Below are 27,649 nucleotides of genomic sequence, written 5' to 3'. Positions count from 1 at the left end.
CGCAGGTGCGCGTGAGGGCTCGTGAGTACCGTGCGGCGCGCGAGCCTCCCTACTTCCCGCTCCTGCCGCCGAACGCAGGGATCGGTCATGGGAGAGAGGGGAAAACGATTTCTGGTGAGTCTCCCAGCGTCCCTGATCTAATGCCGTGCTGTCCCCTCATTCTGGTTTAAACCGGACGGGCGCGGCGGCCCCGGCTCCGGAGCGGCGCGGACCGGGGCTGTCCCGGCTCGCCGGCACGGACACGGCGCTGCGGCAGCGCCCCCTGCCGGCGGTCGGGCGGTGCTGCAGCTCCACCTGAGGCTCCCGGAGCTCCGGGGCGGTTACGCCGCACACCTGCGGGGGGCGGGGCGGAGGGGGGGCCCTGGGCGCACGGCCCAATCAGCGCTGCGAGCGCCTCTGCGGATCGGCCAATCACGAGCCGGGGGTGGTGGTTCTAAGTGCTGGGTGGGAGACGGTGTTTGTGGCCGTGTCTTTGGTGTGTGATGGTGGTCTCCTCTCCTCGGCTGTTTAACGAGGTAAGCGCATGGTTTAACTCAGTGTTTTGAGCTGTGTTGGAGTCAGTGTGTTTGGGCGTGTGGTGTGGTGCAGGGCTGATGTTGGGTGGCCCCAGCCGAAGCTGTTTTAATGCTGGAGGGGCTGTAGCTCCCAGGTTCTCTCAGGGTATGCTTCAGGCTTCCAAGCCCTTCCTTAATGAGGAGTTAGGAGGCAAGAGTTGCTGCAGTTTGGCTTTTTCCTGGTCATTATAGGGCAGAAGTGGTGCTTTTTGTATCTTTTGCATCAGCTTCTGCCCTTAGTTTGGGTTTCCTGTGGTGGTCTGGTAGAGTGCAGAGGGTTTTGCTCTCTGCTAGGCCAGATAATTGCTTTGGGAAGCTCCTTTATAGACTAGAATTATGTCAGCTCTTCAAGCTTCTACAGTTAAAGCCCTGACTCATACTTGCAGTGTGGAATTGGAGCCTGTTGGGCAAGGAACAGGAGACAGAACCTTTCCTACCCTAATTCCTCTAAGCTGTAAATTTTTGCTGCATCTGTGGTTCTGGCCAGGGTTCGTGTTTGGGATGGGAGCTGTGAAGTTTTGCTCCCTTTCCAGGTGGTGTTGCTGTATCCGTGCTTGGGGCAGGGGGCATTGGGGTGTTTTTGTTAATTCAGGCTCCTCCTGAGTGATGGAAGGTGCAGACTGAAAAGCTTGCAGGGAAGGGTGACTCAGCACTGTGATGTGGTCCCACAGTGGGGTGAATGATAGAGAAAAGCACTGCCCTGAGCAACAGCATGTCAGGTCATAGTCTGGTTTAAGCCAGTGTTTCTGTGCTATTGTCTTTATTGTAATTTTCCTGTTAAATTGTAGCTCTGACTTAGAATTTCTCACAAAGTATTTGTGCAGAGTTAATTCCTCCTGATGCTTTACTTTCAATCCAGCATGCTTGCCTCAAGGCACTCAGGCAGTCCCTGGTTCTGTGCTCTGTGTTTGGCTGGTCAGCATTCTTCTGCCAGGTGGTCCCCTCCTGCAGTTAATTGCCTGCCTGGGTTAAAGGTATGTGTCTTCTGTTCTATGGAAGGTATGTGTCTTCTGTTCTATGGAAGAATTTCCTGCAGTTTTCATTGTTTTCCCCTCCTGCAGTTAATTGCCTGCCTGGGTTAAAGGTATGTGTCTTCTGTTCTATGGAAGGTATGTGTCTTCTGTTCTATGGAAGAATTTCCTGCAGTTTTCATTGTTTGTTTTCACACAGCAAGATTGGGTTTTTCTTGTGCTTTGTACTTAAGGATACATCCAAAGTGCCCTGTAGGTTCTTGGCACACTGTGGGAATTTGGTGTGCTTGTGTGCGTGGGATCTTGGGTCACACATATGGAAATGTAAAATCAGCGCTTGGATTTCTCTGGATATGTAATGGGAAATGTGTGTTAGGAGAAGTGACTGTGGCTAAGGACTGCTCTCTTGTGGCTCTGCGGGTTTGGCAGAGTGGTTGAAGGGTTTGTGAGAGCAGACCAGGGAATGGACAGATCAGCCCCAGGAGGTTGAGCTTTGCTTCTCTTTCCAGAAGGCTGAACCCACTAGTGAATGTAAAGTCTGTGGCCAGAGTGAGCAGTAATAACTGTTGGTTTTCTTTTTTCTTCTCTTGAGGTCACTTGTAAGGGTAGGACAAGAGCTGAGGCAGAGCTTGTTGGGACCCTGGAAGAGAAGGAAAAGCAGGGAATGGAGTTGGAGAAGTATTGTCCTTTCTGTACCTGAGAAGCTGGACAAGACCATGGAATCAGACCTGTAGTCTTGTTGGGGAGTCTACAGTCCAAGGGAGCTCCTGGATTGCTCCTGAAGCCCTGGCCAGGCTTGGGGCCCAATCCACGAGGAAGCCGAGCCCGGCTGTTGCCGCACTGGACGTTGTGTCAGCCTGTTGCTGGCACCCGATTGTCCGAGCTGGGCCCTGTCCCAGCACAGTCTGAAGTCTCTTTGCCGGCGGGTGGACGCGCCCGTGGGAAGTCCCGGTTATGGGAGAGGCTCTCCTGTGCTTGGCTGGGACAGGGGGTTCCCAGCTCACGGGCTGTGGCTCTGGAGGATGGTGAAGTCTCAGGGTCCCTGGTGCTGCGTCTCAGTCCCTGTGGTGCTGCTGTCTTTGGTAGCAGTGGTGAGGGGCATTGCAGGGCTTTGTTGTTTGGAGTTCTTTGCTGCTTTGAGCTCTGGTGGATGAGGCTGGATTCCTGAAGCTGGTGTCTGTGTCTTTGCTGCTGCCCCTGCCCCCTGGCCAAACAAACCCACAAGGATTTAAGGTTTTAGGCCTGGTATTCCCTTTGGTGAGCTTCCTCCCAGCCCTGATGTACTCCTGGAACTGCCATGGACATGTCCTCCTCTCAGGACTGAGGAGCTGTAGGCTGGGTGCTGCTTCTGTTCTGCACTGGGAACCCTTGGGCTTGGAGAGAAGCCTGAAGATGGGCTGGGAAGACATGATCTGGGATATTCCACCCTCCTGATGTTTGGTAGCAGTGCAGTAGGAAAATCCAGGTTTCCATCTAGCTCAGGATTTCTTGGTCAAGGGGCCAAAACTCTGGGAGATGCTGGAGTTTGAGGGGGTATTGTGCTAGCTCTGATGTAGAGCTGCCTCCTGTCATAAAGTAAGCAGCACTCGCTGCAACTGGCAGACTTCTGTTTGTTTCCCTCAGAGCATTTAGAGGGCTGTGTAGCTGCTGGGCTGTTCCCAACAGGTGCAAGGTCCTTGTCTGTGCAGTGTAATGAATCGTATTCCACCGAGAATTGAATGAGCCTCCAGGAATTTGTGAGCTGATGAAGGGATTTCTGAGCCGAAGTTCCTGACCTGAATAAGGTTGGCAGCTCTAGCGGACACGCCAATTGCTGGTAATTGTGCCCTTCTGGCTATGGAGCACCTTGGGTAAGTCAGAAATCTGTGGGAACTCTGTGGCCTTTCCTCATGTAAGTAAATGTTATTTATAGCTAATGCACTGCAACGTCAGCTGTGCTGTTGCTGATCTAGAGGAATCAAGTATTTCCCCACCAAGGACAGCCTGTCTCTCTTCTGGCTGTTTCTCAGAGTTTTCAATCGATTGTCCTATTCTTGAAATTCAGCGTTCTTCTGAAATCCACAGGGAAGAATATGAAATTGTGGTCACAATGCTTAAGCACCTGTGAGAGGCGAAGCAGAGGCTTCTTTGAAAAGCTCTGCAAAGGAAAATGTCAACTGAACTAGGGACAAGCCTCAAAAGTAGTTAAATACTTTCTTCTAACAATGACATAATGTAAACAGAGGAATGGGATGCATTTGGTATAATTTTAGAGGTAGTCTAGGCAGTACAAGCTGCACAAAATTGTATCAACAGGCTGGAAGCAATAAGTTCATTTCCCTCAAATCACAGCTTTGGTTGAGATGATTTTTCTGGGCAGTTTTTCAACTTGGATGGGAATGAAAGCTTCCAAGGTGTGCCCCTTTGTAGCTCAAGTCCCCTCAAAGATAACAAGCTGATGCTGATGTTTTCACTTTCTTCTCAGGGAAGCAGCGGCCTGAAGCTGTTCTTGTGTCTGGCAGTTGCGGGGCACGCTTGGATCTCTGCTGCAGCTCTTCTGGTGTGTATGACGGGTGGTTTTCAGGGATGTGATGGGCAGCATTGCAGCCTGGAGCGCTTGTCTGGTGGTGCTCAGGGGTGTAATGGCCTGCCGGGTTCCTCCTCTGCCTCTGTCCCAGGGCGGAGCTGTCCTGCCCTTTCAAGCAGCCCTTCCTTTCCTGGGCAGTTGATCCGTGCTGTGCTTGAGGGAGAGATCTTGGCTGTGGCTGTGTCCTGCCTGCCTCGACTGGCAAATGCTGCGGTTGTGGTTGGCGTGTGGCCGTGGGGATCCTGGGGACAGGTAACAATCCTTCCTTCCCCTTGCAGGGGGATCTGTGCCACACTCAGAGGCTGTGGCCTGCCCCGGGTTCCCAGAGAGCATTTCCCAGCCACTGGGCGCTGTCTGATGAGGCAGGCAAAGGGGAAAAAATCCTGGGGAAGCCCCAAAGTCTCCGCTTGCTCTTTTTCCCTGCTGAGTACCCTGGAGCGAGTGCAGTGATCCCTGAGGTTGAAGAGAGGCTTGGGATGAGGCGAAGAGTCTGGGAGACACCATTTTCACAGAATGGCACTTCTGCTGAAAGGTTTGTCTAATGCTTGGTGCTTTTGTCCACCTGGGCTGAGTTCCCTGTTTTGAATGCAGGATGGACTTCTGTGGCCTTACACCCAAAGGCAAGCCAATACCTTCTAGTCTGTGGGATCACGTCTTCTGATTTTTTTTCTGCTTCCTTTTGTGTGTCAAAACTGGTTGTTGTTTTTGTGCTTTGTACTTAAGGATGCACGGGAGCTCCTTTGACCCTTCCACACGAAGCAGTCCAAGTGCCCTGTAGTTAATTGGATTAGTTGTTGACTGAAGAATAAAATAAAATTAAACCTGTCTCTATTGATACACTAGGAAAGTTTGATGTTCTTGTGTGTGTGGGGCTTGGGCCGTGCTCGTGGAGATGTAAAGAAGCACTTGGATGGCTGTGGGTGTGTACTGGTCACCAATGTACAAAGGCCTGAACAAGAGGCCCTGAGCCAAAGCTGAGCTGTTGATGGAACCTTCAACACAATGTTATATTTATCTCCACTTCTTGATGAAAGCCATAGGATGGTTAGTGCTAGGATCTGGGTTATCTGCTCATTAACACAACAGGGATTGACCTTTCTCTGTGGAGAAGCTGCCCAAGGCCTTGTGGGGAGGTGCAGGGACAAGGGAACTCCTGGATTGCTCCTGAAGCCCTGGCCAGGCTTGGGGCCCAATCCACGAGGAAGCTGAGCCCGGCTGTTGCCGCACTGGACGTTGTGTCAGCCTGTTGCTGGCACCCGATTGTCCGAGCTGGGCCCTGTCCCAGCAGAGCTCTAAGTCTCTTTGCCGGCGGGTGGACGCGCCCGTGGGAATTCCCGGTTATGGGAGAGGCTCTCCGGTGCTTGGCTGGGACAGGGGGTTCCCAGCTCGCGGGCTGTGGCTCTGGAGGATGGTGAAGTCTCAGGGTCCCTGGTGCTGTGTCTCAGTCCCTGTAGTGCTGCTGTCTTTGGTAGCAGTGGTGAGGGGCATTGCAGGGCTTTGTTGTTTGGAGTTCTTTGCTGCTTTGAGCTCTGGTGGATGAGGCTGGATTCCTGAAGCTGCTGTCTGTGTCTTTGCTGCTGCCCCGGCCAAACACTTCTACTGTCCAGTACACATCCTGGGACCTGTGCTGCATGGAATACTTACAGAAATTTGCTCCTGGGAGTTCTAGATGAAAAGGGTGCTTCTTTTTGAATCTTGTAGGAAAGCAGGACTGGAACGTGGCAACTTGGGGCAGTTTTCCCACAGCTGTTTGCATCTGTGCTGTCCTGTCTTTGTCTTCCTGCACTGTTGGAGGCGGGACTCATTTATTTTGGTTTTCCTTTTCCATCCCTGGGGACACAGCTGATTTAGGCTCAGCCTGAAGCAGTTTTGCAGTGGAGTTTGTGATAGCTGCTGTTGGATTTTTTTCCCCAGAGCTGGTTTATTTAACTTTGCTTTCATGCAATAAACAGTTGAAAATTAGCTTCTTACAGAGATTGGCAAGAGAATTAAGCAGTGTTACCCTTCTTATACTGCTGAGCTTGTTTCTGCTCCAAGTCCCTCAGTAGCTGAGGACCCCAAGGTGTTCAGGTGTGACAGCGGTTGGAAAAACCTGTTGTGTGTGAGGCAGCCCATTGGGAATGGTGCTGGGTTTTGGATTTGGAAGGGCTGGGTGGCTGTGGATTATGGGATGTACTGTAATGAGAGCAGTGTGCTGTGGGGATGGGCAGGGCCCGTCTCTTCTGGCTGCCAGGGGCATTGGAAGAAAACCTGCTGTGCAGACCAAGCTGATTTGGTGTGTTCGTTCTCCTGTTTCCATAGTTTTTACCAAGGAGTGGGAAGGAGAAGCTATTCCTCTACTTGAGCTAAAAGTCTACCTGGATTTTTGCCCTCCTACAGAACAGTTGAGTTCTGTTGGTTCTCCTGGCTTGGAACTCTAGAGGATGGGGGAAGAGGATTTTTGTCTCACTTTGTGCTTCTCTGTTGGTTTCAGCTCCTGCTCAGAAAGTGAACATAACCTTGTCTTCTCCATGTCACCGACACGCACGTGACAAAGAGGGGGACCCAGAAGTTCTCGGGGCCCTGGCAGCGAGAGCAGCAGCAAATGGTGTTGGGGAGTTTCTGTGAGCCCCTGTTTGTGAGTCTTGTTTGGGGTTGTCCCTTTGTCCCCTCTGGAGGCGCTCCTTGAGCGTGTTCAGGCTGTGCCACGTCTGTCCCCAGCTGGGTGCCGGTGTTTGCCCTTTGCAGGGGAAGCCCTGGCGGGGGTTGAGGGCAGCCTCTGCCCTGCTGCTGGCTGTGGAGGCAGAGCTGGGACAGGGCAGCTCCTCCGTTCCTTGGTTCCACAAGCTCCCGTGTTTCTCTTCCAGGGCGTTCCAGGTGCTGCAAGTCTTTGGCCCAACTGCTGGGAGACACTGGACCCTTGATGAGCATTGACTGCGCTTGTGGAGGGCCTGGCCACGTGGGCATTCCTGGGAGGAGGAGGTTTGTGAGTGGAATGGCCGATCTGCATGTGACAGGGGGTGAACTCTCACTGGCTGGAGGCTGCAGCTGGGCCTTTGAGGGAATGAGAGGCAAATCCTGCCAGGAGCTGGAGCCTCTTCTCCTGCTAACAGCCCACCCTGACACACCTGGCCCAGCTGTGAAAGTTTCTTTTCCCATATGTGTTTCCTTAAGTAATAATTTCATCCTTTTGTATTGCTGTATGACAGCAGATAGTAAGAACCCGTTGGCTGCATAGCTGCTTTTCATTGCAGCCAAGTGTTTGAAATGAAGCCTGTAGGTCTATCTGTGTACGTGTTTGCAAACAGGGTTCTTCCAGTCTTTCACTCTAAGCCACGGCAAAGAGATTTGTAAACAAGAAGCAAAGTAGCTCTGACCTTGCCGGGGATGGAACCACCATGTGTAAAACAACAAGGCTGTGTTTATTTTATCTCTTTACTCCAAGTGCCCTGGAGTGAGTGCAGTGACCCCTAAAGTTGGAGAGGTGCTTGGGATGACACAAGGAGACTTTGGAGAAACCATTTTGCAGACTCACACTTGTGTTGAAAGGTTGGTCTAATGTTTGCTACTTTGGCCCATTTTGAATGTGTTTTCTAGTTTTAATTGGATGCTTAAGTTCTTGGGCACTATGTCCTAAGCAAATCAGTGTTTTCTATGACACGGTATCATTTCATGTGGCTTATGCTCATGTTTTATTTCATTTGGTGGAGGCAAGTTGGTTTCTGTTTTCGTGCTCTGTGTTTAAAGCTGGTGCACCTCTGTTGGCCCTCCCACAAGAAGCAGTCCAAGTGTGCAGTGGTTAAGTGGGTGAGCTGTTGTCTGAAGAATAGTGTATTAAATCTGTTTGTGTTCCTATTGGCACACTGTGAAAATCCGGTGTCGTTGTGGATGTGGGCACGTGCTTCTGGGGGTGTAAAATAAGCCCTAGGATTGCTTTGGAAACACGAGAGAAATGTGTGCTAGGCGAAATCGCCTGTGGATAAACTGCTGCTCTCTTGTAGCTCTGTGGCAGTGCTGAGTGTTGCAGAGTGGCTTGAAGGGCTTGCGAGAGCCGACCAGGGAATGGAGGAATCGGCTCCAGCGGGGTGAGGAGTGTCTGCTTCTTCCAGAAGGCTGAACCCACCCCTGAGCCCAAAGCCTGTGGCCATAATTAATAGTAATGATTGTGCCTTTCTCTCTCCAGGTCCCTGGCAAATGCTGGACGAGAACTGACACAGAATTTCTTGGGACCCTGGCAGAGAGAGAGAGAAGCAGCAAATGGTGTTGGGAGCGTTTCTGTGAGTACCTGTGAGATCATGGGCTTCTTACAGCTTTTAAGAAAGGATCTGGATAGGAAAAGAGCTTGTTTTACATGGAACCCTCATGTGGAACATCTGAACAAAGAGGATGGGATGAGACTTCTTGGAGCCTAGAAATAAGGTGATTGTGAGTATTTTTGATAGCAGCAGAGCATCTGGAACCACTTGGCAGAAGACTCTGCAAGGTAAGTGCAGAGCTGAATGATACGAGCAGGAAAACATCTGGGGCTGGGTTTGGACTTCTCAAGGCCTTGTAGATTCCTCTCTCCAACTGCCACTTGTCAGTAGAGCTGGATCGATATCCTTCAGCAGACTGTCAGTGTCTGGTGTTTTAGTAGCTTGAGTTTTGCCCAAGGAAGAGCATCCTGGTCTTGCTCTTGTGTTGAGACAGCTTAGTGCCCTTTTGGACCTCCTTCAAGGAGTAGGAGGAGCCTGGATTTGTGTTTCTTGGATGGTGCTGACCTTCAAGACAAGGACTAAAGGGGAGAGTGCCAAGGCAGCAGGGGCTGCTCTGGAAGTCAGGAGTAGTTGGGCTCTTCTGTCCTGGTTCTGCTTAAGAGATGGCTCAGGGCTGCTGAAGGTGGTGAGGGCTGAACAAACAGCCCTCACCTTTGAGCCAAAGCTGAGCTCTTGATGGAACCTTCCAGCCTAATGCTGTGTTTGTACGCGTTCATTCACAAAGTCCACAGGATCATTAGCGTTAGGGCCTAGGTATCTGCTCACTGACAAAACAGGGATTGACCTTTCTGTAACTGAGAAGCTGGACAAAGCCACAAAATCAGACCTTTTGCCTTGCTGGCAGCTCCTGGGTTGTTCCCTGAGCCCTGGCCAGGCTTGGGGCCCAATCCACGAGGAAGCCGAGCCCGGCTGTTGCCGTACTGGACGTTGTGTCAGCCTGTTGCTGGCACCCAATTGTCCGAGCTGGGCCCTGTCCCAGCACAGTCGGAAGCCTCTTTGCCGGCGGGTGGACGCGCCCGTGGGAATTCCCGGTTGTGGGAGAGGCTCTCCAGTGCTTGGCTGGGACAGGGGGTTCCCAGCTCGCGGGCTGTGGCTCTGGAGGATGGTGCAGCCTTAGGCTGTGACTGGCGCTGTATCTTAATCACTGTAGGCAATTGGCCAAACCCAGGCACCCATGAAAGTTGTTCACTCGCTTTCTGCTGCTGTAGTTGGGCAAAGGAAGGGGGGAAAATAATAATGAAGTGCTTCGGGGTTAAGAACTGGGAGAAAAAACACTCTAAGGGCAAAACAGGTTCACATTTAAAGGTGTAAGGTTAATTTATTATTAACAGTCAGAGAATGATAGTGAGAAGTAAATGAAGCCTTTAAAACACCTCTTCCCCCCCCCGCCCCCGGCCTTCCTCTTTCCTACTGACAGTGCAAGGAGACACAGGGCATGGGGGTTTTGGTCAGTTCATGATTTAAATTTTTCTTCTGTTTGCTCAGGGAGAGGAGTTTTTTTCTCTGGTATGCTGTGTGGTCCCTCCCACAGGTAAAGAGTCTTCCCAAAGCTGTTGTGTCATGGGTTCCTCATCCACAGGGTGCAGTTTTTTAGGGATTGTGTGCTCTAGTTGGGAAGCAAGGGTTCTCTTTATCTCTAGAAGCAGGGACTCTCTTGTCAGGTCTCCCACTGGACCAAAGCTTTCTCTGGCTTCCACCCCCTCGGGCATGAGTGCTTTTCCCATGGGCTGTGAGTGGATCTCTGTCTCCTTGGACTTAATGCAAAGTGACAGGGCCACAACTTGTTTCATCACAGTCCTCGCTACAGTTTGCAGAGGAATCTCAGCTGTGACAAGCACTTTGGAGCACTTCTTCCCTCTTTTGTCCATTGACCTTGGTGCTGCCCTGTTCTTTTCCAGCACATTCTCACTTCCTCCTCTTCTCTGACTAGAAGAAAAGCTGCTGCTCGTAGGTGCTACTGCTAGAAGGTTTCACCACTTCAAAGATCACTGCAGGATCCCCCAGCAGCAGGAGGTTGATCTCGTTTAGGCTGCGCGTCGGGGAGTCGCTCGCCGTGTTTTTGCCGCGGGCAGCGGCAGCCACCAGGGCCCTGGCGCTGTTTAAGGCCTCTCCTGGTGCGTGTTGCCGGAGGAGAAGCTGCCGCTGCCAGCCCTGCCCTCGTGCCTGGGGCGCAGCTGGCCATGGGGCCGGGCAGGCCGGCTTTGCTGCGGCCACACCGAGCTGGTGGTGGCCGCAGCGGCGCCTCGCCCTGTGCCGCGCTGGGATGGGCTGTGGCACGGCGCCTCCCAACCCCTGGAACAAGCTGCCTGCGGGCTGCTTTGATGGTCTTTGTCAATGGGACCATGAGGCCTTACCCGCCTTTCTAATTGGGCTGGCGGCACGCCCATCTTCAGAGCTATCAACAAGTGGCTCTGTTGGACACGGTGGAAGCTTCTAGCAGCTTCTCCCAGAAGCCACCTCTGTGGGCTCCCTACCGCTGCCACAAAACCAGGCTGTGCCAAATCAACACGGCAGTGTTTGGTAGGAATGCTGAGTTGCAGTGATGAGCTTCTCCTTTTGTAACTTCTTGTTTTGAGCCTGAGTAAATGACAACATTCCTGAAGCTGGTCTCTGTGATTTAAGCATGGAAAGAAAATCCTGCGTCCGCCCCCTGGAGTCGTGAGCAAGAACCTGAATGTACTGGATTATGTAACCTAAAAATGTGAGTTCTATTTCATCTGCAGAAAGCAGTTTTTTTGGGACATGTTTTCTCCTTCTCTCACCCTTCCTTAGCATACTTGTCCCATGTATTACTGGAACATTATCTCCATCCACTGTGTGCAGGTGTTCCCACTGGGCAGGACCAGCTCAATTGATGGAGCCTTGTGTGTTGACCATCCAGGTGGCCTTTGCTAAGTTCACTTTCTGATTTTTGAAGGTCCTCCTGCCAAGTGCTTTCAGGCTAGTCTTAAGTAGTTCATTGCCCCATTCATCTTTCCCGGCAGCTGGTGCATGATCAGGGATGTGACATATCCATAACTGCATCTCAAGTTATACCACACTGAAATGCAGCATAACATCGACGAGTTCAGCTGACAGTGTGAAGCGTTTTTATATCCACAAAGCTTTATTGCACTTAAGTTTGCACTCCTGAGCTGTGAGTTTAGTTTCGAAGGTCTGATATTGCTGAAGAACAGACCCAGTTCACATTCTGCTATTTTTCCTGCCCTAAAACAGCATTTTAGTAGCTCTGTGCCAGTTACATAAGGAAATATGCTAATGTAGTATTAAAATTATTTAAATGATGTGATGTTGCATCTTGTTTATCTGACATTAAAGTCTAGGACTGCAGCTATAAATCTTGATTGCCTTCTTGTATGAGCGTTTTAGCACTAAATCAAAGTTCACAATCAGAATTAAAAAATGAACAAACAAAACCACACAAGTAAAGAGAAAAAAAGAGAGGCTTCATTAGGAGAACACATCCTCTCTGGAAAAACTAAACCTCTTTACTTAGGGCTGTTCCTTTTGCCAGCATCCCAAATGCTCCTACATTCCTAAAAAAGTGAATTCCAGTATCATCTACCTTGAGAAGTGGAAGACCAGGAAATTACACGTCTTAACTATCCACAGGGAACTGAATAGTTTTCATGGTTTTCCTGGGACACAGAGTGCTGTGTCCAGCTCTGGTGCCTCCAACATGAGAAGGACTTGAACCTGCTTAAGTGACTCCAGAGGAGAAATAAGGGCTAAAGACCCTCTCCTATGAAGTCAAGCTGGGAAGGCTGGCATTCTTCAGCCTGGAAAAAAGGCTTTAGCAACACTTAGAGCATCCTTCCTGTGCTGAAAGGGGGTTTTAAGAAGGCTGGAAAAAAGTATATACAAGACCTTGGAATGATAGGACACAGGGGAATGGCCTTCAATGGAAAGAGGGCAGGTTTCTATTACAGAACAGGTACAAATGCTGTACCGTGAGGGTGGCAAGGCAGTGAGAGGGGTTTTCCAGAGAAGTTGTGGATGCCCTATCCCTGGCAGGGTTCAATGTCAGGTTAGATGAGGCTTTGAGCAACCTGGTCTAGTGGCAGGTGCCCCAACCACAAAAAGGGAGGGGCTTGATGATCCTCAAGGTGCATGAGTGGATGTGATCTATCCTTTCAATGCCATGTTCTCTAGCGCAGGTGTTTATAAGGCTGTTCTTGAAGTGGGTCCCATTGTCTGACTCGATTCTCTCCGGGGTGCCATGTCTCCACAGGATTTGCATTTCAAGGCCCACCATGGTGTTCCGGGCAGTAGCGTGAGGCACAGGGTAGGTCTCTGACCATCCAGTGGTGGCTTCCACCATGGTCAGCACGTAGCGCTGGCCTTGGCGGGTTTGGGGAAGGGTGATGGTGTCAATCTGCCAGGCTTCCCCGTACTTATACTTGGACCATCGCCCGCCGTACCATAGCGGCTTTGCCCGCTTGGCCTGCTTGATGGCAGCACACGTCTCACAGTCATGGATAACCTGAGAAATACTGTCCATGGTTAGATCCACCCCTCGGTCTCGTGCCCACTTACAGGTGGCATCCCTGCCCTGATGACCTGAGGCATCATGGGCCCATTGAGCTAGGAACAACTCTCCCTTGTGTTGCCAATCTAAGTCTATCTTTGACACCTCTGTCTTTGCAGCCTGATCTACCTGTTTGTTGTTCTGGTGTTCCTCGTTAGCCCGACTCCTGGGGACATGGGCATCTGCATTGCGGACTTTCACAGGTAACTTCTCTACCCGACTGCAGTGCCCTTCCATTCATCTGCAGCCCAGATTGGTTTCCCCCTACGCTGCCAGTTGGCCTTTTCCCACCTTTCCAGCAAAGCCCACAGAGAACTGGTGAATGCCAATCTGTGTATCCGTGACTCGGTGTAGAGGTAGAGCTTTGGTCACTTCTCTCTTTCAGCAATGTCCAGGGCTAGTTGAACAGCTTTGGGTTCAGTTAGTTGACTCGATCCACCCTCTCTTTCAGTGGCTTGTGCAACTTGTCGTGTGGGGCTTTATATGTCTGCTTTTTACTTCTGGTTTAGCCTTATGATGCCGCAGGAACTCTTAGTGAAAAGAGCTTAGCGTGTTTCTTTGGCTGGCAGTTGGTTATATGGTGGAGCTGCTTTAGCACGTGTCACTTGTTCCTGCTCCTCTTCATCCGTGGGATTAAAGTTTTGACTTTCCGGCCAGTTGGTAATTACTTCTAAAATCTCAGGGCGATTCGGGTTTCCAATAGGGGTGTGCTGAGTGATGAGGGCAATCCATTTGCTCCATGTGGCGTTGGTGGCGTGATGGGTAGAGGGAACCTTTCCTTTAAACATCCACCCCAGCACCGGTAGTCGGGGTGCAGGAGGAGTTGTGTTTCTGTGCCAGTCACCTCTGAGGCGGCTTGAACTCTTTCCTAGGCGGCCAAGATTTCCTTCTGTGTTGGAGTGTAGTTGGCTTTGGACCCTCTGTAACTTCAGCTCTAGAATCCCAGCGGTCGGCCCCGCGTCTCCCCAGGCACCTTCTGCCAAAGGCTCTAGGACGGGCCATTGTTCCCGGCTGCAGAGTGGAGCACATTCTTCACCTCTGGTCATATCCTGACTAGGTCAAAGGCTACCGCATGAGCAATCTCCTGCTTGATCTGGGCAAAGGCTTGTTGCTGTTCAGGGCCCCAGTGGAAATTGTTCTTGCGGGTGACCAGGTAGGGAGGGCTCACAGTCTGGCTGTACTCAGGGATGTGCATTCTCCAAAAACCTATGGGGCCTAGGGAAGCTTGTGTTTCCTTCTTGCTGGTCTGTGGAGACATTGCAGTGGTCTTATTGATGACCTCGGTGGGAATCTGATGCCGTCCATCTTGCCACTTTACTTTCAGGAACTGGATCTCTTGGGCAGGTCCCTTGACTTTGCTCTTCTTGATGGCAAAACCGGCTTCCAGCAGAATGTGGATGATCTTCTCTCCTTTCTCAAACACTTCCGTTGCTGTGTTCCCCCACACAGTGATGTCATTGATGTACTGTAGATGTTCCGGAGCCTCGCCCTTTCCCAGTGCAGCTTGGATGAGTCTAGGGCAGATGGTGGGGCTGTGTTTCCACCTCTGGGGCAATCGGTTTTAGGTGTACTGCACGCCCCTCCATCCTCCAGGGGGGCGTTTTCTGATTATGGGCCATTAGGGCCCACCAGTGACATGACACATTCCATCATCCCATTGTGAGATGCTCCAGCCAGTGGGGGAGGAGCCAACTGTTCCTAGCAAGATCAAAACTGGGACTGAAGAACATAAGGTATCCAGTTTTCCCACTGGATTCCCAGAGGAAGACCGGACCCATCTTGTCACCACTGGACTTTCTACAGGACCATCTCTACTCCCCCGGACCACGTCTGTTACTCCAGGAGGAGTTGTTTGGATTGCTTCCAACACCCTGACCACCAAGGGTGCCAGGTCATTTCCCTGACTCTGTCAGAGTTTTCCAGGATTTTTGGTTGCTACCTTGCTTGGCTTTTTTGTACTACTATTTTTTTTTAATTTTATTTTTAATACTCCTAGTAAAGAACTGTTACTCCTATTCCCAAATCTTTGCCTGAAAGCATCTAATTGCAAAATCATAATAATTTAGAGGGAAGGGGGCTTACATTCTCTTACATTCCAAGGGAGGCTCTAGCTCTCCTTAGGAGACAACTGTCTTTCAAAACCAAGACACTGAATAACTCTGTCCTTTGTGGGGGAGTTATGACCACCTATTAAAAAACCAAACAAAAAACCCCCCTAAAGCTGATGTTTATATTTTCACTTTATTCTTCTTTGCGGGGGGAAAAAGGACCGGGTGTTGTTCTCATCCCTGGTTTCATGAGAGATCTGGATATCTGCTCTGGGGGCCAGGACAGCTGCATGTCAGGGATGCGATGGGTAATGGGCACCACTGGTTGATGCTGTGCTCTTGCCTACCTCGACTGGTCAATGCTGCTGCTGCTGGGATTTGAATATTGCCACGGAGCTTCTGTGGACATGGAACAGTCCTTGCCCTTGCAGGTGGATCTGTGCCTCCCTTGGAGGCTCTGATTTGCCCTGGATTGGTGGAGAGAGAAGATGCCAGGGAAGCACAAAGCCTCCACTTGCTCCTTTTTTTGCCAGGTACCCTGGAGTGAGTGCAGTAACCCTGAGGATGGAGAAGGGTTTGGGATGAGGCCAAGAGACCTGGGGAAACCATTTTGCAGAATGACACTTGTGTGGAAAGGTTTGTCTAATACTTGGTGGTTTTGTTCATATTGCGTGTGTTTTCTTGTTTTAGTGACTATTTGAGTTCTGGGGCACTGCATTCAAAGGCAAGCAGATCTTTTCTAGTGCACAATATCCTTCTTCTAATTATTTTCTATTTGATTTTGTGGAGCAAAATTGGGTTTTGGTTTCATCCTCTGTACATAAGGGTGCAGGATCTGCACTGACCCTTCCACACAGAGCCCTCCATGTGCACACTGGTTAATTGGAGTAGGTGATTTAGGCGCTGCCCGAAGGAGATTCCCAATGGAGTTTGAAAGAGACGTGCTGTTGGGTTTCCCACAGCTGGATTAGTTAATATTTGTGTTGTGCACTAAACAGCTGAACAGTTGGGTTTTTTTTCCTTCCAGAATGCTGCCAGGCAATCCAGCTGGGTGCTTTGCACATCCTAGGTTTTTTTCCGTCTCTTGTCACATTGGAACCCCCTGGCGTCCTCAGGTCCAGAGGGACTTTGAGGAAGAGGGATTCCCAGCGAGACAAGCAAGGTCGTGTTTTGTTATGTATTTGTTTGAAAAATTCTGCCTGTAAATTATTTCCAACGGGTTTATTTTTTCACAAAACCCAACTGAAATAAGCCACCTCTGGGAAACCCAACAGCAGCTGTCACTGAAACTCTAGTGAGAGTCTCCTCCAGGCTGAGCCTAAATGCTCTGTGTCCCTGAGAAAAAGTGTCACTTAGCATGGGGTACGACTGACTTGAGGCCTTAGTTCCACAGCTCCTCTATGGATGTGCACTATGGCTGAGGAGGGACAGGTATGGAAGAAGGAGGAAAACAGCCCAGCCTTTCACAAGCTTTTCACAGTATGCACTGGGGCTGGAGGCACTTCCCTTCTCTGCTTTGCATGGATTTTATCCGCTCCCCTCCTCTCCCCCAGGTCAGAGTTCCCAGCACATGGGGGCTGTTTGGCTCCCCCCGGCCTCAGCCCTCTGGCACGGGAGCAGTCTCCCTCTGTGGGTGCAAGAACACATCCTGCACTTTCTGCAGTGTCCTTCTCTTGCCCCCTTGGAGCCGTTAGACCACGCTGCCGTGCGGAGCACAGGGAGAGTTTGGCGTGGTCGTGGCCATGCCCGGTCCTGGCTGTGTTCTTGAGGAACCGTCTCTGCCACAAAGTCAGGGTGCTTCTGACGGTGTCCCCACCCTGGCTGTGGCCGCCTGAGCGTGCAGGTGCTGCCCTGAGAGGGCTCTGCCAGGGGTGCTGAGCCTGGGCTGGGTGGGGGCTCATTGAATCCGTGGACCCACCACGTGCCTCCCCAGGCCACGGCCCTGCGCTGTCCCCACCCCTGCCACGCACAAGGCAGCCAGCAAGGCCCTGCCCTCCTTTCACCCTGACTACTGCTCTCTGACCTTTTGCTTTGCCCTTAATGTCTCACCCTGAACACTGACTTTCAAAGCTGATATTGGCAGTAACAGGCAGCCAGTTCAGTTCTGTGTTTAGGTGTAGTACAGAAACAGGATCTTTCTCTTGTTGTGACGGGGCAGCGATTGGAGGATGTGGTAAAGAGACTGGAATGCAAAGAGAATTAAAAACATGAAGATGGGCTTAGTTTTGTGGCCAGAGCTCTACTCTGCGGTACCACATTTCCTGAACTTGGCAATGCCATGCACCTGCCACAAGTACACACCAAGCGTGAACCACAGCCCCTGTGTAGGCCAAGCACCTGCACAGGTTGCACACGCTGAGCGCATGCTGCGCACGGCCCCTGCCTTTCATCCTGACCCTTGCCCTGTGACCTTTTCCTATGATTTTCCGATTTCTGGTGACCAGTGGGTTTTCCCACAGTGGTCACCGGATTGCGTGATCCCGCCCGTGTTTTCCTGAGGGTGGGCTACCTTCAGTCCACTCCGCATTTTCCCACGTACCAGACTGTGTGTGCAATCAACTGTGTTTTCCCAATTCCTGAGTCCACGTGCTCGCATCCACGTTTTCCTAGTTCTGTATAATGCACCATCCAGTCCGTGTTTTCCCACGTTTAGACTGCCTGAGTGCTCCTGTCCATTTTCCTGATTTTGGACTCTGTGTGCGATCTGGGCCATGTTTTCCCACATTCTGCACACAATTCAGTCCACGGTTTCCTGATTCTGGACTCTGCGCAATCTACTCTGTGTTTTACTCATTCCAGGCTCCGTGTGTCATCCAGTCTGTGAATTGCCAGTTCTGGATGCCAGGTGTGACCCTGTGTCTGTGTTTTCCTCCATTCCAGACCCCACGTGCAATCTGCTCCAATTTTCCCCCACCCTGGGCTCCATGTGCCATCCAGTCCAGGTTTTCCCCCATTCTGGAGTCTGTGGGTACTCCAGTCCATGTTTTGCCACATTCTGGACTCCATGCATGACCTGATCCAGAGTTTCCTGATTCCATATTCTGCATGTGATCCCATCTGCATTTTCCTCAGTTCCAGTCTCTGTGTGATCCCGGTTTCCCCCATTGCAGACTCTGTGCACAATCCGAGTTAATTACTGATTCTGGACTCCGTGCACAATCTCCTCTGTGTTTTCCTCCATTCTGGACCCCACGTGTGATCTGCTCGGTGTTTTCCCCCATTCTGGAGCCCATACATGATCCAGTCTGCCTTTTCCCACGTTCTGGGTTCTGCAGGCGATCAGCTCTCTGGTTTCCTGAATCTGGACTCCACGTGCAATCCTGTCCGCGTTTTCCTCCATTCCTGTCTCCGTGTGTGATCCCGCCCACATTTTCCCCCATTCCGGATTGCCTGCATTGTCTAGTCTGCATTTTCCCACATTCCGGACTCTTTCTGCTATCCAGCTCGTGGTTTCCTGATTCCAGACTCTGCACATGGGCTTGTCCACATTTTCTTCCATTCTAAATTCCACGTGTGATCTGGTCCATCTTTTTTCCCCTTCTGTACTCCGCACGCGCTGCTGTCCTAGGGTGACTTTACGATGCCTGTATCCCCAGTCATCTGTTCTGTTTGTGCTGTATATTGAGTTCTGTACCTTTAAGACTGGTTCTAAGAGCGAGGAGAAGCGCGGGGTTTGTTTTGAGAGAGCCACCTGACTCCTACACCTTCCTCTCCAGATGGGGTGCTCAGCAGAGGCTTAAAGAGACTGCAGGACAGAGATCTTTTTGCTTTTAGTTAGTTTCAGCTAGCTAGGGCAGAGAAATTCCCTAGACTGGCTTTTTTCCATTTTTCTTGTAACTGTTTAAACCTACTCTAGACTGAAAAACTGTAATAGTTTTCATTTTGAAACCGGGCGGAAACACCAAGTAATGTAGTGGTTTCACATTGACTAAATTCTGGTCTTAGTACTTACTCTTTCTGTGGGAGAGAGACTAGGAGAAAAACAAAGCAGGCTCAACCTTAAAAATTAACAAATAGTTTTATTAACACACACTAAAAGAATAGGGAAAAGAAAGTTGGAAAAAAACCTAAAATGGAATGAAACTTCAAAAACACTCTTCCCTCCCCTTACAAACTGTTCACTTTCCTACAAAACAACATAAAGAGATAAAACTTGTAATTTTCAGTCAGTGTCACTATCTGACAATAGTCTTTCATCAGTTCTTCAGGGGAAGAGTCTCTCTTAGAGTTATGGATCCCACTGACAACTTAGAACAGTTCTCTTGTGGGTTTTTTTAACTGTTACAAAAACAACCGCCCGGAAAAACTGCTTCTGTGACTCCTCCCATGAGCGGGTCCCCAAGCTGCTTGGGTCTTAGACTTTTGCATACTGGGGTGTCACCTTTTAAAGATGAATAACTCTAAAGCAATGGATTCTTCACTTCAAGGTACAGAGATATCTTCTCACTTCTTCACTGGCGCAGAGAGCTTCTCATCTTTCTCTCTGTTCAAGCATCTTAGAAGATTAATATTACTTAGTCCATCATAAACACCTTTGCTTAAATCTACACATAAATCTAAACAATCATCTCCCCAAATGCATATCTTTCCCATGATTTAAAGGAATGATCTAAATATAGAGTTCATTTCCATGGCTCAAGTAAGAATGGAACAACCAGCTCTTCAACCCTCTGCCCTAATAGTCTTTTCACTTTTTACTTTACTGACTTCATGCTGGTTTTTTTCTTTATGTTCACTCTGTCCTTTCTTACTCTCTCAGAGAAGGGCTAAGCTCTGGAAGCTTCGTGTTCCTAGGAAAGGGTTAAATCTGCTCCGAGTCTTTGCTTCTCCCTCTGTAGCTTGTGGTGTTAGATGTTCAAGGCTGTGCTGGTGAGGGAGGAAGAACTCACACAGAAACATCAGAGATCAGGGCACCCGGGCAGTCCGGAATCAAAAAAAACCCCAAAACAGGCAGGATCATAAATACCTTCTCAGCCCACCCCTCGGAGTAAATCGGGGTGGCCTCAGCCTAAATGGTGCCCATAGCTCTTATCAGGGGCTCGGCAGAGATCTCTCCCTGTTCCAGGGAAGTTTGGAGAAAGTGGTTGTTGTAAAGCAGCAACCTCTCCTTCCCATGCCCCCTGACCTGGGAGCCGATGGAATCCGGCCAGGCCTCAGGCCAGCTCCCCCCAACAGGGGGGAGCAGCAGGCCCAGCTCGATGTTACCTGTCTCCCTCTGGCCAAAGGAAAGAAGGAAAAGGGACCCGCCTACAGGAAATTAAGGGGGTTTATATGGTACTTCCTAAAGTCATAGCCAACCATCTTCAGTGGTCAGAAGATGCCAGTATTCCAGCTAACCCTCTGATAGGTCCCTGTCCTTTCTAAAGCAATTCCCAGGTGCTGACCTGGAGAATTACTCTACATTCTTCTCTAACTAAAAAAACTAAACTGTACTAACCCATGACAGGAGAGCACTGAGGACTTGCACCTGCAGCCCACTGGAGCCTGGACCTCAGCATTTTCCAGCGGCGCCGGAGGGACTGGGACCGATGAGAGACTGAGAGAGAGCCGCGCTACACCTACGGCAAGAACTTTCTCAATTTGCCACCTCACTCCAGAGCAAGAGGTTTTATTTTTTCGTATAATTCATTCTTTATACTTGTATGCGCTTTGTTTGTTATGTAAAAGAGTTTTTTCCACTTTTCTCCAAAAGAGTTTGTTACCGGACCGGTCAGAGGGAGGGGCCATTTAAGTTTGCTTCCCAGAGAGATCCCAATTCAGGAGTTTTCTCCCAAATTTGTCCCTAAACCAGGACAGCTGCTCTCTGGGTTGTTCCCCGTGCCATGCTCTGTGTGTGATCCGGTCTGGGATTTTCTCCATGCTGGGTTCTGCGCATGAGCCAGTCCAAGTTTTCCATCCTTGCCGGGTTCCAAAGTCCAGCCCCGCTGCTTTTTCCTCTCATGCCAGGCTTTGTGCGTGATCCCGCCTGCTTTTTCCCATATCTCCTTCTCTGTGCGTGTTCCCAGCAATTTTTTCCCTGTGCCAAGCTCCGTGAGTGATCTTGCCCCATTTTGCGCCCATGCTGCCACCTGGCCCCGATTCAGGCTGGATTTTTCTCTCACTGCAGGTTCCAGGCACAGTGTGATCTGGGTTTCTCTTTGTTCTGGGTCACGGCTGACATCTGTTTGAGGTTTTCGCCTGTTCTGGATTATGGCTGATGCGCGGTCTAGACTTTCCCCCATGCAGGACATCAGGTACAACCTCACCCACTTTTTTCCCCCATTCCAGACTTCTGGCACAGTCCCGTTTGGGTTTCCCCTCATACTGGATTCTGGGTTGGATTCTGGTATTGGATTCTTGCTTTGGTCTGGGGCTTCCCCTGTTCTGAATTCCAGCTGTGATCCTGTTTTCTACCCATTCATGACTTAATGCACAATCCCTGAGGGGTTTTCCTCATTCTGGATTCTACATGTGACCCTCCCAGGTGTTCCAACATTCAGCGCAGATCCTCTCACCGTTATCCTTCGTCATGGGCCCTTTCTTTCTTCTTCTTCCTTTCTTTCAGATGCTGGACTTGCCTCTGTGGGCGTGTGCTGAGCTCTTGCTGCAGGGAACTGTCAGGCCTGAATGGCTGGGAGTTCGTGTTCTTCTCACTGGGGAATTGGAAATAATTATTAATTGCAGAAATGTTTTCTGAAGCCTTTCCCCTTTGCTGGTAGATCTTCTCCTTCTGCCTTTGAATTTACAGCTGTTCCCTGCTGTCTTTTGCCTGAATTCCTTGCAGCTGCTAACTGGGAAAACCTGGAATAACTAGAGGGGACAGAAGTGACATTTTTAGCTGAAAACCTGAGGCAATTGAGAGGGGACACAAGAATGGTTTGTGTAGGAAAATGTGAGGGGATGTTGAGGGGAGCGAGGTAGCGTTTTTGAGGGAAAAGCTGAGGTGATGTTTAGGGGAGAGAGTGAAAATTTTTGGAGCAGAAAAGAGTTAATCAATATTGTACCAGAAGGAAAATCTTGGGGGTAAAACTCGATGTGATCTGTAGGGGACAGAATGAATATTTTGGAGTAAAAAAAGTAGTAGACAAGTAAGGAAATTTGTGGAGGCAAAACTTGACAAAATCTCAAGAGCAGAGAATGAACACTGAAGAAAAACTGGGCTGAGGAGCAGTGGGCATGTAGGGAAAATCTGGGGGCTAAATGTGAGCGAATCTCTGGAGGAGAGCATGAACATACTGAGGTAGCATGAGGGAAGCAGTTGTGGGCAGACTGGGGAAATTTTGGGGTAAAGATTATATGAAATAATCTGTAGAGTGATCGTTTTGGAGTAAAAATTAGGTGCAGAGGGACTGTTTGGGGGGGTAAGTCTTGACAAAAGCCGCATGGTAGGAAGTAAATAATGCTGCAGGAGAAATGAGGGAATCCATAGTGGACGTGTAGGGGAATTTGGGGGGGGCAAATACGCAAATGACATAATCTCAAGGTTGAGAATGAATATTTTAGGTAAAAATGAGGTGATAAGTTATGGACAGTTAAGGAAAATTTTGGGGGTTAAACTTGAGGTAATCTCTAGGGAGAGAGAGAACACTGGCAAACTTGAGGCAGTCACTGGGGGTAGGCAAGGGAATTTGGGGGTAGAACTTGGGAGGATTGTAGGGCAGAGAATGAACATATTGGGGTAGAAATGAAGTGATCAGTAGGTAACATGAGGTAGAATTTAGAGGCCAAACCCTGAGGTAATTATGTAGGAACAGTAAGTGTCTTTGGGAAAAAAATCTGACTTAATTTGTAGGGGACAGAATGAACATTTTGGGGATAAGAGACATAACACACACTTGTGGTTTTGGTTTTCAAATCTAGTTATTTTTATAAGAGACATTTTGGTAAAAAAATCTGAATGAATTTGTAGAGGCAACAATGGCTATTGAGGTAAAAAGGTCTCAGGTTTTTCTCCCGAGATTCAGGTGGTTTTGGAAGTCCTTTGCCTTCTGAAAAGCCCCGAGCCAGCCGCAAAAAAGAGACGGAGCCTTCAGGTTCTGATTTCTCAAGGTTGCGCGCTTTGTTTTTCTTATCTTACGCTCCTTTCTGTGCCCAGCTAAGATCTGTGCAGCTGCTCGGGCATCTGATGAGTGCCCCTGCACTGGGAGGTCGCTGCCTCTTATACTAATTGTTACCTGTTCTTTATTTATGTAGTTATTTGCCAATACCTAGTACCTGTACTAAACAGGTCATCTCTGCTCTGACCCAGTCTCCCTAAATTACTTTGTGCCACCGTCGCTGCAGAAAATGGAGTGAATGAAGAAGAAAGAAGAAGCAAGAGGCAACGCCCAAAGTCCTCCATCTTGCTCCCATCCACTTCCATACTAAAGAACCCAAACCTAAGATTTTTCACCCTGTGAGAAGCTAAATGACTACCTTTCACACTCTTGTGGCCTGCAATTCATCTCTCAGTGTTGGAAGCCTTTCCCGTGGACTGAGATCAAAGCAAGCGTCTTCCTGGGCTCTGTGCCAGGGTCTCAGACCCCTCTGCCCAGGTCTCTGACCTTCCAGGGCGACCAAAGGAATGCCCTGGACTGCAACAGCCGGACGCGCTCCCGGCCCGTGCCGAGGCTGCCCCTGTGCCCACGGGAGAACATCTCTGCCTGCAGAAGCTCAGCTCCTTCCAGAGCCTCAGCGGTGGCCCTCTGCAAATTCTTTTCCCTCAGGAAAGGGATGCGCATCCTGGCCTTCAGCGCACCTCCAGTGGGACCCACCTGCAAAAGCTTTCCATCACTTCTGTGCTTCCAGCTGGCTTCCTGAAAAACTCCAAATTTCATCCAAACACATTTGTCTAACCTTTCATTTTAAGGCATCTCTGAGAGAATTGCTGGGGATTTCATCTCTGTGAGGGAAATCCCCTCGGCTTTAGTGCTGCCGATGGATGATGTCCTCAGGCTGGAAGGGGGGGATTTGGGGTGGCCAGGACATACCTGGCAGCCGCGGGGGAGCTCCGGGAGGTGGGAACCGGGAATCGCCGTCTGAGCCCCTCTGCGGATGGCCCGAGCCGCCCGTGCCCAGGCAGTGCCAGCTGCTCCTCGGGGCGCCTCGGGGCTCTCGGTGGCCTCCGTGCGGGGTGAAGCATCTCCCCGTGCCCGTGCAGAGCAGCCCCTGGCCGAGGAGCTGCGGGCAGCCCTTCAGCCGTGCCTGTGCCGGCGCTGTCCGAGCAGCCCGGCGCCCGTCCCTGGGACGCGTGTTTGGCACGCTGCGTGCCGCGGGCGGGACGCTGCAGGCACGGCTCCTCCCCTGCACGCCCCAAGGACAAGAAGTGCTGGTTGCCTTTCGGGGGCTGCCGGCCTCCTCCCGCCCCGCGCTCCCGGCCGGCTGGGACCCACAGAAACACCAAGGAACGTCGCCGGCAGCGAGCAGGAGTCACCGAGGGCTCCGTGCAGCTCTGGGCCAGAGGAGCAGCCCCGGCCTCAGACCCCAGCCTTGATTTTGGGCTGGGAACACTCACCTGCAGGAGACGCCCCTCTGCAGGCAGGACCAACCCTGACGCTCTCCAGAAGAACTTCGGCCACGGACCAAGGGAACCCTCAGGGCTTGTCTTGCTCATTCCTCCCTGCAAAGAGACATGGCACAATCACCTTTACAGCCCTCAGGGAAACGCTGGAAAGGGCAGGAAATCAGGGTTATGGGAAGAGCTTTGTGCTGTGCACCCAAGCCTTAACCTGTGTTGTTCCACGGTCAGGTGCTGGCCACGGAGCTCTGTCCTGGGACATTCCAGGGGCTGCTGCATAAAGCAGTATCAGCATCAAAGAAGGAGCTGCATTGGCATAGGAATTCCCTTGCTGGCGCTTGGCATTCCCATCCCAGGCACGACACTGCCACGGACCCGAGATCGGCTGGTTGGAGCAGGGTGCTGAACCCAGGTTGTGTGTTCAATCCCCAGACGAGGTGTTCACATAAGGGTTCAGCTCGGTGCTCCTTCTGCATCCCTTCCCACTCAAGATATGCCTTGGAAATAAAGAGAAAACAATTTTCACAGGCCTTTTAAACCCAGAGTTTTGGGCATTTTTGCATCGGAGAGTGCAAGCCACAGAGAAAGGGGAGGGAAAGGATGGAGGGAGGGCGAGCATCGGGTCTCACCTGGCAGGTGCATCAGCTGAGCGGCCCGAGGTCCCGGCGGCTGTCCCGGAGCGGCTCCTCCCGGCCGCGGCGCCGCAGCCCCGCTCGTTGGGCGGGGCGGCGGCGGGCGGGGGCTCCCCGGGGCTGCGGACACGGGGCAGGGGGAGGCGGGCGCTGCTGCGCGCAGGGCAGCGCGGTGGCCTCGGGGGTGCCGGGGCGGGGGCGGCTCCACATCCCCGCGGGGGCCGCGGCCGGGAGGAGCCGCTGCGGGGCCGGGCCCGGAGCGCGCGCCGGGGGCCGCGGGCGGAGCCGCCGCTCCGTGTCCGCCAGGGGGCGCCGAGCGGGGCGGGAGGCGGCGCTGAGGGAGCGGCGGGAGCGGCGCGGTCCCCGTGCCCCGCCGGCTGCCAGCCGCCATCCGGCGTCCGCTCCGGGGAAGGGCGGCCCTCCCGGCGGGCCCGGCAGCGGCACCGGCACGGCCCCGGCTCCCCGCGGCCGCAGAGGGCGCTGCCCGGAGCCCGAGCGGGACCCCGGCCACACAGCGGCCGCAGCCGGAGCGGTGGCGACAGCACCGAAGCTCGGGCCCCGCGCCCGTCCCGGAGCGGCTTTTCCCGACCGCGGTAATAATCCCGGTTCCTATCCCGGCCCCAATCCTGCCCCGATCACGCGACCCGGGACCCCCAGCGGACGCCGGCAGGACCCGGACCCAAATCCCGGGCCCGGGTCCCGTTGCCGGCCTCACCTCAGCGCCTCGGGCTCCGCGCAGCGCTCCTCGCGACGGTCCCGCCGCATCCCGGGATGAGCATCCACCGCAGAGAGGGGAGCAGGCGTGGATCGGCCGGGATTTAAGGGGCGCGGGCGGGGCGGGGCGGGGCCGGCTCAGGTGTGACGAGTTGGAGCTGCACAGGTGCGCGGGGCCCCAGAGCGGCTGCGCGGGGCGGGGCCTGTGGGGATTTAATCCACGCGGAGGGCCCCGCGGAGCCATTTGCCCCTCGGCGCTCAGCGAGGGAGGATGCTGCCGGGCCGGGCTCCATATTTCTTTCTCTCTGTGTTTCTTTTTCTCTGTATCTGTTTTTTTTTACACTGCTCTTCTTTTACACTCCTCCTTTCTCCCCTCCCTTTCTCCCCTCCCCCACCCCCCACACCCTCCCCCCTAGCCCTCCCCTCCTTCCCCCCCCGGGGCCGTCGCCCCCCACCCCCCCCCATACACCTACACATCTCTACCCTACCCTACTCTTCTGTCCTCTCCCTCTGCCTTTCACCCTTCCTTCCCTCCCCCCGCACCTTGGCTCCCCCCTGCACCCTCTCCCTGCTCCCCTTCCCCCTCCCAATTGCCCCCACCTGCCATCAATCCTCCTCCTTCTTCCTCCACCATTCCTTCCCCCCAGCCCGCCACCCCCTGCCCCTGCTGCCCTGCACACCCCGACACCCCCACCTGCCCTCTGTCCTTGACTCACCCACCCCGTCTGCCCCCCTGATGCCTTCGTCCATCCTCCCCGCTCCTTCTTTCTCCCGCAGCCGCGGGGCTCGGGGCGCCGGATAATAAAGCCCAGAGGGCCGGAGCCCGGCGCCCCCACCGTCCCTGGAAGCCCCCACACGGGGACAGGCCCGCTCGGGCGCTGTCCCCATTCCGGTTAACACACCGCCCGACACTGCCGGCTCTCCGGCTTTCCCTACATCACACTGGGGTATCCCGGGGGGGGTCGGGGTTGGGGGGGGGGGGTCGGGGGTTAGGAAGGGCCCCCTCATTAGGAGGGGGTCCCGGGGTGGGTGGGTTAGGAAGGGCCCCCTCCGGAGGAGGGGGTCCTGGGGGGGGGAGGGCCCCCTCCGGAGGGGGGGGTCCCTGGGGGGGGGGGCGGGGTGGGCCCCCTCCGGAGGAGGGGGTCCGGGGGAGGGGGGCGGGGCAGAGGGGCATTCCCCCTCCAGTCCCCGCCCCCTTCCCCCCGGACCCCCTCCTCCGGGGGGAGCCCGCCCTGGCCCCCTCCCCGGGACCCCCTCCTCCGGACCGGGGCCCGGGGGGAGGGAGGGGGGGCGGGTGGGGTGGGGGGGGCACAAGGGGGGAGGCTGTTTTTTTCTGTGACATGTGTCTGTTTGTGCTGCAGAGTGACGTGACCCCCTCTGCTACCCCCCCCCCCCCCCCCCCCCCCCCCCCCCCCCCCGGGCCCCGGTCCGGAGGAGGGGGTCCCGGGGAGGGGGCCGGGGCAGACCCCGTCCGGAGGAGGGGGTCCGGAGGAGTGGGGCGGGGACTGGAGGGGGAATGCCCCCCTCCGCCCCGCCCCCCTCCCCTGGACCCCCTCCTCCGGAGGGGGCCCACCCCGACCCCCCCCCAGGGACCCCCCCCTCCGGAGGGGGCCCTCCCCCCCCCAGGACCCCCTCCTCCGGAGGGGGCCCTTCCTAACCCACCCACCCCGGGACCCCCTCCTAATGAGGGGGCCCTTCCTAACCCCCGACCCCCCACCCGACCCCCCCCAACCCCGACCCCCCCGGGATACCCCAGTGTGATGTAGGGAAAGCCGGAGAGCCGGCAGTGTCGGGCGGTGTGTTAACCGGAATGGGGACAGCGCCCGAGCGGGCCTGTCCCCGTGTGGGGGCTTCCAGGGACGGTGGGGGCGCCGGGCTCCGGCCCTCTGGGCTTTATTATCCGGCGCCCCGAGCCCCGCGGCTGCG

At 53.0% G+C, this 27,649-nt stretch overlaps 2 protein-coding genes across 19 annotated transcripts; one reads left to right on the top strand and one right to left on the bottom strand.

Annotated features, from left to right (window-relative positions):
• The first annotated feature begins 448 nt into the window (after nt 1–448).
• On the top strand, nt 449–23,702 carry LOC120766093 (uncharacterized). 12 transcript variants are annotated; one of them, XR_009208651.1, is made up of 12 exons: nt 451–515; nt 6,565–6,708; nt 6,938–7,052; nt 7,516–7,619; nt 8,072–8,155; nt 8,254–8,347; nt 15,436–15,538; nt 20,349–20,507; nt 21,009–21,135; nt 21,447–21,596; nt 22,840–22,930; nt 23,075–23,702. XR_009208651.1 is itself a non-coding variant. In XM_058424259.1 (10 exons), exons 4-10 carry the CDS (start codon nt 6,676–6,678, stop codon nt 10,352–10,354), a joined length of 564 nt encoding a protein of 187 aa, XP_058280242.1. In that variant the 5' UTR covers nt 3,448–4,064; nt 4,183–4,343; nt 6,393–6,474; nt 6,565–6,675; the 3' UTR covers nt 10,355–10,504. The 12 variants fall into 12 exon arrangements, 4 of the variants coding, with proteins under 4 accessions (XP_058280240.1, XP_058280239.1, XP_058280242.1 ...); XR_009208649.1 differs by having other exon boundaries at nt 21,009–21,596; XR_009208653.1 differs by having other exon boundaries at nt 6,938–7,056; nt 21,009–21,596.
• LOC120766092 (uncharacterized) lies at nt 21,399–25,940 on the bottom strand. 7 transcript variants are annotated; one of them, XM_058424261.1, is made up of 4 exons: nt 25,725–25,940; nt 24,589–24,650; nt 23,851–24,479; nt 21,399–21,534 (listed from the first exon to the last, which is right to left on the bottom strand). In XM_058424261.1, exons 2-4 carry the CDS (start codon nt 24,637–24,639, stop codon nt 21,399–21,401), a joined length of 816 nt encoding a protein of 271 aa, XP_058280244.1. In that variant the 5' UTR covers nt 24,640–24,650; nt 25,725–25,940. The 7 variants fall into 7 exon arrangements, 4 of the variants coding, with proteins under 4 accessions (XP_058280244.1, XP_058280243.1, XP_039947399.1 ...); XM_058424260.1 differs by lacking the exon at nt 25,725–25,940 and adding an exon at nt 24,753–24,931; XM_058424262.1 differs by lacking the exon at nt 25,725–25,940 and having other exon boundaries at nt 21,423–21,534; nt 23,851–24,163; nt 24,375–24,479; nt 24,589–24,931.
• Between the last annotated feature and the right edge of the window lie 1,709 nt (nt 25,941–27,649).

Source organism: Hirundo rustica (genome assembly GCF_015227805.2).
Source record: "Hirundo rustica isolate bHirRus1 chromosome 5 unlocalized genomic scaffold, bHirRus1.pri.v3 SUPER_5_unloc_1, whole genome shotgun sequence".
In the NCBI taxonomy this organism is placed as follows: Eukaryota; Metazoa; Chordata; class Aves; order Passeriformes; family Hirundinidae; genus Hirundo; species Hirundo rustica.
The sequence above is the reverse complement of the archived record's forward strand: the minus strand, read 5'-3'. Positions and strand labels throughout refer to the sequence as shown.

Bases quoted from the DNA above. Each gene is read 5' to 3' on its own strand.
- LOC120766093 (XM_058424257.1), top strand. The intron at 8,156-8,253 runs GTGAGGAGTGTC...TTCTCTCTCCAG, and splicing joins GAGGAATCGGCTCCAGCGGG to GTCCCTGGCAAATGCTGGAC. The intron at 15,539-16,287 runs GTTTGTCTAATA...TTGAGGCCTTAG, and splicing joins AATGACACTTGTGTGGAAAG to TTCCACAGCTCCTCTATGGA.
- LOC120766092 (XM_040091465.1), bottom strand. From the start codon at position 24,672: ATGCTGATACTGCTTTATGCAGCAGCCCCTGGAATGTCCCAGGACAGA. The intron at 24,480-24,588 runs GTTAAGGCTTGG...GTCTCTTTGCAG, and splicing joins CTGACCGTGGAACAACACAG to GGAGGAATGAGCAAGACAAG. The intron at 21,535-23,850 runs GTATGTCCTGGC...CCAATTCCCCAG, and splicing joins AGCTCCCCCGCGGCTGCCAG to TGAGAAGAACACGAACTCCC.